General features: G+C 29.7%; 1 protein-coding gene across 1 annotated transcript in view; it reads left to right on the top strand.

The window, feature by feature from the left end:
• The window catches only part of LOC107687137 (sodium channel protein type 2 subunit alpha-like), a 137,944-nt gene that overhangs the window by 119,348 nt on the left and 8,910 nt on the right, over positions 1–9,686 (top strand). Inside the window, exons 20-22 of the mRNA XM_016484371.1 lie at positions 1,667–1,789; positions 7,072–7,222; positions 8,858–8,985. Coding sequence (XP_016339857.1) covers positions 1,667–1,789; positions 7,072–7,222; positions 8,858–8,985 — 402 coding nt within the window. The remainder of the gene's footprint in view (positions 1–1,666; positions 1,790–7,071; positions 7,223–8,857; positions 8,986–9,686) is intronic.

Genomic DNA, 9,686 nt, shown 5'->3' with positions numbered 1-9,686 from the left:
TATAAAATATATTTTTTTTTTTTTTTTTTTTTTTTTTTTTTTTACAATTTTATGAGTTCATATTATATAAAAAAAATAAAATAAAAAAAATGAGACCTCAAATTTGGAACATGTTTAGATTTATTACTTTTTTTCCCACAATTTTAGAGTAAAACATGTTTTGGAAAATATGTACATCATATCAAATAAAATTTTTTCCACAATTTTAGAGTAAAACATGTTTTGGAAAATATGTACATCATATCAAATAAAATTTTTTCCACAATTTTAGAGTAAAACATGTTTTGGAAAATATGTACATCATATCAAATATATATATATATATATATATATATATATATAAAAAATTTACAACAGTTTAAGTTGGAAATTTCATTTTCAGGTTTTATTTTCTATGCTCAAAAAGTATTAACAGGTATTCAATGGATCATAACTATTCTATTTATATATAATTTAGTACCATAAAATCCCCTAAAAATACAAAATATTAAATAAAAACATTACTGATATATAAAATTTACAACAGTTTAAGTTGGAAATTTCATTTTCAGGTTTTATTTTCTATGCTCAAAAAGTATTAACAGGTATTCAATGGATCATAACTATTCTATTTATATATAATTTAGTACCATAAAATCCCCTAAAAATACAAAATATTAAATAAAAACATTACTGAACTAAAATACAGTACATCAATCACACCAGAGGGTTAAATGCATTTATATTGACACTGATTTCTAATTCATGTTTTTTTTTTTTTAAAGAGACAAAGACACAATAATCCCATAGCAACACTCTCAATTATCAGATAATTATGAAATTTTGTCCAAAAAAACCATAGTTATTCAAACATGATAAATGTATGTCTGCTGTGCATATGTGGAACTATGAACAAACATTAATGGGATCATGTTAGCAGGCCATAACTATTGTATTTTTCCTCATTAGTCTAGTTTTCTAAGCTACACACTATATTTGTGGTACAGCATCCATCTGTTCATCAGTTAAAAATGTCATTTGTTACTGTGACCAAAGAGCCGAAACAACCACGACTGCATCATTGTCCAGATTCTGCAGTGTAACTGACCTGTGCTTTTATATGGATTTGAGTTTTATTTGTGTGGCTCCATTCAATGAGAATAAGAGCGAGGATGAGGATAGCTGTGAATTCAGAACTACAGGAGCCTGTAAAGTTGTGATGTGAAAGGTGAAGTGTGCAATTATTTTTGATGTTGAAATCTGTTTGCTGATGCAAGTGTTGCAGAAATTGCACACTTCACCTCCACCTTCACTGCAGCATGAAATACTGATCAAATACAGTAGTTTAGACTTTTCACGTTATGCAGTTTGTTGACACTTGATGAGCTGATGTAGAAAATGTGCTTAAAATATGTATTTTAAAGCACAGAAGTATGTTAAATTCCTGTAGCTCACACAATGGTAATGGGTTCGATTCCTGGGAAATGCATGAAAAATGATGTATGCCTTGAAATGCAGTATAATTCGCTTTAGATATAAGATTTTGTACTATCGGAATAATTTGAAATGTATTAAATTTTAATATTTAGAATACATTACATCAGCAACTTTTAAAGATTTTGCTTTGAAATTGAGTCCTAACGCTGCGTTTCTATCTTCTCTTTCTCCTCGGCTCTCTGTCACTCAGGTGTCTCTCGTAAGCCTTGTAGCAAACACGCTAGGCTACTCGGACTTTGCTGCCATCAAATCTCTCAGAACGCTCAGAGCCCTCAGGCCACTGAGAGCGCTGTCCCGGTTTGACGGCATGAGGGTAAGATACACTCGTCTCTCTGTCACATCTGTTAATGCTACAGGTTCTCAAGCGATTTCGCTCATTTTTTTGAACAGAAACAGGAAGGCTCCGTATTTTTTCAGGGAATTGGCTGAGGAGAGAAAAATCGGTCATTAGAAACTTCTTCTTAAACCAGCCTGTGGTGGTTTTATGGTCGTATGCTCTTAAAAGGGTTTTTACTTAGAAAAGCCATTTTTGGTTCCCCAAAGAACTTTTAAGTGATAGAAGCAGAACGTTTTAAACCTTTTTCCACTATAAAGAACTTTTGTTGAATGGAAAGGTTCCACACTTCCAAAAGGGGGTTTTACATTGATGCCGTAGAAGAACCATTTTTGGTTCCCCCAAATAACCTTTAGTGATCAATTCTTAAAAGAACCATTGTTTTCTTGGTGTGAAGAACATTTAATGATCTAAATAACTTTTTTCCATTACAAAGAACCTGGAAAGGTTCAATGCATGTTAAAGGTTCTTCATGGAACCAATAGAAGCCAATCGAGAGCCTTTATTTGTTCTGGCATTGATGGTTCCATGAAGAACCTTTAACATCCATGGAGCCTTTCAAATGCACAAAAGGTTCTTTATAGTGGAAACAGGTTCTATAGATTATCAAAATGTTCTTCATACTAAGAAAATATGGTTCTTTTAAGAACTCACTCTTAAAAATAAACGTTTTAGAAGGGGGGTTCTGTAGCTGTTCCGTAGAAGAACCATTTTTGGTTCCCTGAAGAACCTTAAGTGATCAGTTTTAAAAAGAACCATTATTTTATTTTTGTGAAAGACACCTTAATGATCTAAAGAACCCTTTTTCACTATAAAGAACCTGGAAAGATTCAATGTATGTCTAAGGTTCTTCATGGAACCATCAATGCCAATAAAGAACCTTTATTTTTAGGAGTGTATTGGCATTGGTGGTTCTAATGAAGAACCTTTAACATCCATGGAAACGTTTCATTGCACAAAAGGTTATTTATAGTGGAAACAGGTTCTATAGATTATCAAAATGTTCTTCACACTAAGAAAATATGGTTCTTTTAAGAACTCACTCTTAAAAATAAAAGCTTCAGTAGGGGGGTTCTGTAGCTGTTCCATAGAAGAACCATTTTTGGTTCGCCATGCCTTTGAGTGATCAGTTCTTATAAGAAGCATTGTTTTCTTAAAGTGAAGAACATTTAATAATCTAAAGAACCTTTTTTCCACTATAAAGAACCTTTTCTGTAATGGAAAGATTAAATGGATGTTAGAGGTTCTTCATGGAACCATCAATGCCAATAAAGAACCTTTATTTTTAAGAGTGTATTGGCATTGATGGTTCTAATGAAGACCCTTTAACATCCATTAAAACTTTTCAGTGCACAAAAGTTTCTTTAGATCATTAAAAAGTTCTTCAGACCAAGAAAGAAGAACTGATCACTGAGAACCCCATTTTGGAAACATTATTTTTAAGAGTGAAGAGCCATTTTTGGTTCCCCAAAGAACCGTTAGTAGAACCATTGTTTTCTTGGTGTGAAGAACATTTAATTATCTAAAGAACATTTTTCCACTATAAAGAACCTGGAAAGGTTAAATGGATGTTAAAGGTTCTTTCATGGAACCAATAGAAGCCAATAGAGAACCTTTATTTTGGTTTATGGTTTATCAGCAATGGAACCTTTCAAATGCACAAGGGTTCTTTGTAGTGGAAAAAGGTTCTTTAGATTATTAAAAAGTTCTTCACACTAAGAAAAGATGGTTCTTTAAAGAACTTTTCACTGAATGGTTCTTTGGGCAATAAAAAATGGTTCTTCAATTTTTTTTTTTTTTTGTGTGCAGCGAGGCCATGGAAGAACCAATTTTGGTTCCCTAAAGAACCATTGAGTGAACAGTTCTTTAAAAAAAAAAACATTGTTTTCTTGGTATGAAGAACATTTTAATAATCTAAAGAACATTTTTCCACTATAAAAAACCTTCTGTGCGATTGAAAGGTTCCATGGATGTTAAAGGTAGAAGCCAATAAAGAATCTTTATTTTTAAGAGTTTAGCAGGTTTAAGGTGGTCTCGCCCTGTTGACAAGCATCCAAAACCCCTCTAAAACCATCAAACCAGACCACCTAACCACCTTAGGCTGGCTTAAACAGGGTTACAGTCTTTTAATCTGCTGTTAGATTGCTTGAATAGTTTATTAAAATCTCATTAATGGGATAGAAAGAAAATATCAGTGGTCTGAAATTATGTTGAGGTCAACATAATTTTTTTTAACTACATTTTAACCCAAATTCTTATAAGAGTAATGGTTAAAAATAATATTTTTATATATATAGTGTTTGTTGTACTGCCTTTAATTTATGCTGATATTAATGCATTTTTACATTAATGCAAATTTAATGAGAATTACAAATATATAAAATTACAATTTGGGGGAAACATGTTTAGTCGTATTAGTTAAGTCATTTAAACAATAATGCAACAAACAATCATAATGGTCCATTTAAAAAGCTTAATTTACATTAAACAATATAATTGATCATTTTTTCGATTTTTAGTGTGAAATGTGAGATGTTTTCATCAGATTGACGCCAGCAGAGTAAACTCATGTTTTTGTTTGTTGATTTCTTTCTCTCCATCGATCCGGCAGTAAACCCACAGCTAAACACTGTCCCTCTGTGCCGTGTTTTTACAGCATTAGCGTGTTTTAATAGCTGCTCCCATCTCTCTCATATTCTCACCGCACTTCTGTTTAATCAAGTCTGATCCGTTTAATCTTCATGCATTTCTGATTCTGAAAGGTGACGTCTCATTTATTGCTGGAGGCTTTACAGGGGAAACGGGAAAGACTTTCCAGTATTAGGCGATGCAACTATGGGACTATTTAGTCAAATAACCCATAAAATATAAAAAAAATTAATACAGTGACATTTTGAGTGGATTTGAATTAAATATTGAATAAAGCATATAACTATATATACATTTATTGTAAGTAAAATACTATATAATACAGTGACATTTTGTGACATACTAAAATTAATAGAATAAATATAAGAATACAATATATAAAATATCTATAAATTTATGATAATTAATAGAGTGATTTTCACTGATAGATTATATTAAAATATTTATGAGAATAAAATATTTGATTAAGTTGACATTTATTTTGATTAAAATATCACATGATACAGTGACATTTTGAGTCGATTTTTCACTAATAGATAATATTAAAAATATATATATATAAATATAAGAATGAAATATATAATTAAAAAATTATTATGATTAAAACATTACATAATAGAGTGACATTTTAAATGGATGTTTCACTAATATGGATAATATAAAAAATAATTAAATAATAAATACAAATTATATATATATATATAATTACATATACATTTATTATAATTAAATATTACATAATACAGTGACATTTTGAGTAGATTTTTCACTTATGGATTATATTAAAAATAATAAAATAAACATAAGAATAAATTATTTAACTGAATAAAAAATTATAATTAAAATAGTACAAAGTACAGTGACATTTTGAGGAGATTTCTCACTGACGGATAATATTAAAATTAATAAAATAAATGATAGAATTAAATATAAGTAAATGATCATTTGCATCAAACCAAAAACTGAAATAGACATACAGAAGGAGGACTTCAGTGTTAATTGTCCAGTGTTATCTTCCTTTTCCTGCAGTTGCATGTATGATTGTGTTTGACTTGCTGTCAGTATTACAGGGTGTTAGTGTGGTGTATGTGTACAGTAGTGTTTGTGCTTGCAGTAGATTATTACACAGTCTGAATGAACGATGAAGCTGCTTTCTGTCCGCTGGGAAACACCATCAGTATTCTGGATAATTGAATGTTTCACAAACTCAGTGTTATCTTCATCTCCTCCTCATCCTCACACACCAGGCAGCACCACGTTCACATAAGTGACCCTGGAGCACAAAATCAGTCTTAAGTCGCTGGGGTATATTTGTAGCAATAGCCAACAATACATTGTATGAGTCAAAATGATAGATTTTTCTTTTATGCCAAAAATCATTAGGATATTAAGTAAAGATCATGTTCCATGAAGATATTGTGTAAAGTTCCTGCTGTAAATATATCAAAACTTAATTTTTGATTAGTAATATGCATTGCTAAGAACTTCATTTGGACAACTTTAAAGATGATTTTCTCAATATTTAGATTTTTTTGCACCCTCAGATTCCAGATTTCCAGATATTGTCCTATCCTAACAAACCATACATCAACGGAAAGCTTATTTATTCAGCTTTCAGATGATGTATACATCTCAATTTCAGAAATTGAAGCCTATTTTAAGACCTTTAGAATTTTTTTATTTTATATCCTTTTTTTTTAAATAATACAAAAATAACAAATAGAAAAATAGTAATGCCTAAATTTAAGATTTATTTATTTGATTGCACATTTTTAGCATAAACAAATTAATAAACGTAATGTGATTGCATATGTGCATATTTTTTTTACCTAATAAATTTAATAATTAAATTAAATTAATTTCAATTAAATTAAATATGGAATAAATAATGATTATTTAAATAAAATCAAATAGATGCAAATAGTTAATAATAAATTATACCTTATTTTTATTTATTTAGTTAGTTAGGTAGTTAGTTAGTGCAGAAATCTGGCCTGTTTCATTTATGTTTGACTGACAAATATGAATCACATTATATTATTAGTTTGTTAAAACTGTGAAATCCAAATGGATGGAAAATAATGTAGGCATTAATATTTTGCTATATATTATGAAATAAAGAAATAATCTCTCTATTTATAGATTTTAATATACACACACACATATATATATATATGTGTGTGTGTGTGTGTGTGTGAGACTGTGCATGCACTGTATATATTAATAAATATTATTTTTATTATTATTAGTGAAAATTATATATTTACTTGATAATATATTGGAAAAATATCAATGCCATATATGCATTGCTCCTAAAAACAGATTTATGCGTTTTATTTTTAATGCACATTATTTCGATTTTGGCGTGACCTAGGCATGTTCTTGACAGCTTTTGTGAGGTTTACTGTTAAAATCCGCACTTCTCTGATGCATTTGATCCAGTAGAGTTCAGCTTTTAATAATGCTCATGTTTTATGAATGGCTATTAAAGTGCTTTGACACTCGGTGTGCGTTATCGGGAGTTTTAGATCGCTGACGCGAGAGCATAAAAGCCGTAAATCACGCCGGACAGAGCGGCTGATCTGAGGATGCTGTGTTTCCACGGTAACCAGGTGGTGGTGAACGCTCTGATCGGCGCGATCCCATCCATCATGAATGTGCTGCTGGTGTGTCTGATCTTCTGGCTCATCTTCAGCATCATGGGAGTCAACCTGTTCGCCGGTAGATATTGTCCTATCCTAACAAACCATACATCAACGGAAAGCTTATTTATTCAGCTTTCAGATGATGTATACATCTCAATTTCGAAAAACTGACCCATATGACTGGTTTTGTGCTCCAGGGTCACATATTAATAATATTAGTTATACAGTGATATTTCAGCCATTTGAGATTTAAGGCAAGACACGCAGCTGAATATAAAACATTAAACTAATAGATTTCACTATACTTCCCCATCTGATTGAGTACATTAAGAATCACAGATATATTTGATGTTTTCTGAAATAGTATGTTTAAATATCCAAATTAGGCATTATTTAATTAAATCTGCACTAATTTCCAGAACATTAATCTGAAGGTTGGATAAAACCAGAATATAGAAGTAAATCTGTTAAATTTGTATATGCAAGTACTGGGTTATATTAGTATAATTCTATATATTATTGTAATTTTTAAGAATATGTGGAATTTGTTTTATTTTTTTTTTCATTTTCTGTTTTAATTTTAATTTACATTTAGTAATTTTGTTGTGTTTTTGTCTTTTTTTAAATGTCTGAAATATAATTTTTATAATTATATAATATACATATTGTATATGCATATTTATATTTTTTATATAAGCATGCACTTCTCTGATGCATTGATATATTATTATAATTTTAATACGATTTTGAATTAATTTTTATTTTTATATTTGCTGTTTTCATTTGAATTTTTGTTAAAGTTTAAGTAATTTTGTTGTGTGTTTTTGTCTTTTTTTTTTAAATATATGTTTATAGTTTTCGTTCATTTCAGTTTTAGTTAAAAAAAATGTATTGCATCAAGATGAACTAAATTAAAATGAAAAATATCACTTTGGCAACTTGCTGAAATAAAGCAAGTTTTATTTTATTTCAGTTAAAATTTATTTCATTTCAAGTAACAAAAATTGGTCTCAGTTTTAGATAACTATAATAACAATTATTAAAATTTTAAATCTACAGGCACAAATAGATAAAGTAAATAAAATGAACTATACTAAAATAACTATAACTAAAAATAATAATTAAATAAACTAAAAAGTCTATTTTGGATGTTTCCTTTCCACTAGTCTAAAACAACTACTAAAATAAAAATCATAAAATAAACTTAAAAGTATATTTTAGATGTTTTCTTTCACAAATCTGAAACAACACTTTATGAAAATCATGAAAGTGCATGAAAGGCAATATTTCTGCCTGTAGTGTCTTGCCTTAACCATTTAAGAAATAAAGTTTGATTTGAAATGGATTAAAGAAACAAACTGAAGTGCATTAATGCTGATATAGTGTTGTGTTTCTGTAATGCGTCTGCAGTTCTGTCCGGACTGAAGTGAACGGCTCTGCTTTAGATTTGCACGCTCAGTGAAAGCGAATGATAAATCTGGCAAATCAGATTAGACGTCACGCCGCTTCAGAAAGTGCTGTCTCACACAGACCGCCATCTAAACCCGCTCAGCACTTTCCCATCCTCTCAATACAACACGTTCACGGTCAGACGTGATTCCTGATTATGCCATGCTTTATTTCACACGCATATTCACAAAGCATGAGCAGCATGTGATATTTAACAAATGTATTTATTGGTGAATCAGATGAAGTGTGTCAAGGACGGTTCATTTCAGCCCCACCAAAAAATAAATACAATTATTTATTATAGATATCAACGCCTCCTTCATCAACAACAAGAGCGAGTGCTTGGAGATGAACAGCACGCAGTACTACTGGACCAAAGTCAAGGTTAACTTTGACAACGTGGGCGCCGGGTACCTCTCGCTGCTGCAAGTGGTGAGGCTTTGCTTCTGTTACTCAAATGCATTATGATGCTAATAAACTAATTAAATATTGCATGTTGCAGCTAAGCATTTTAACCATGTTCATACTTTCTTAGCTGAAGAAATGTAGTTGTTTTCAGTATGAACACATGCATACTGATTCTAATCAATCTGAATGAGTGCATTGTGAGAATATGACAATTTAAATAAAACCAAATAGGTGCAAATAGTTAAGAATAAAATATGACAATTTTATTTATTTATTTATTTAATGGTGGAAATCTGACTTGTTTCATGAATGTATGACTGGCATTAAATATGCATCACATTAATTATTAGTTTAAAACCGTGGATGGAAACTTTATTTGCATTTTAAATCAATCTTAAATTTAGGCATTAATATTTTATTTTATATTTATTTTTTATGTATTATTTTTCCATATTATTAATGATAAATGCATTCATTATAATTGTAGCGTTAAATTATCAGTAATATTATAAGTAATAAGTATTATAAGTAATACTTATTATACTTATTAATTTTTATTTATTTTATTAGAATTTGAGGGCATTTGAAGATAATGTTTTATTGCTCCTAAAAACAGATTTATAAATATTTTTATGTGCTGGAAACTTTATATGCAGTTCAAATAAATACATCTTAAATGTAAGCAATAATATATTTATATATATATATATATTTTATATTATACT

Source organism: Sinocyclocheilus anshuiensis, unplaced genomic scaffold (genome assembly GCF_001515605.1).
Source record: "Sinocyclocheilus anshuiensis isolate Anshui unplaced genomic scaffold, SAMN03320099.WGS_v1.1 scaffold601, whole genome shotgun sequence".
Taxonomy (NCBI): Eukaryota; Metazoa; Chordata; class Actinopteri; order Cypriniformes; family Cyprinidae; genus Sinocyclocheilus; species Sinocyclocheilus anshuiensis.
The sequence above is the reverse complement of the archived record's forward strand: the minus strand, read 5'-3'. Positions and strand labels throughout refer to the sequence as shown.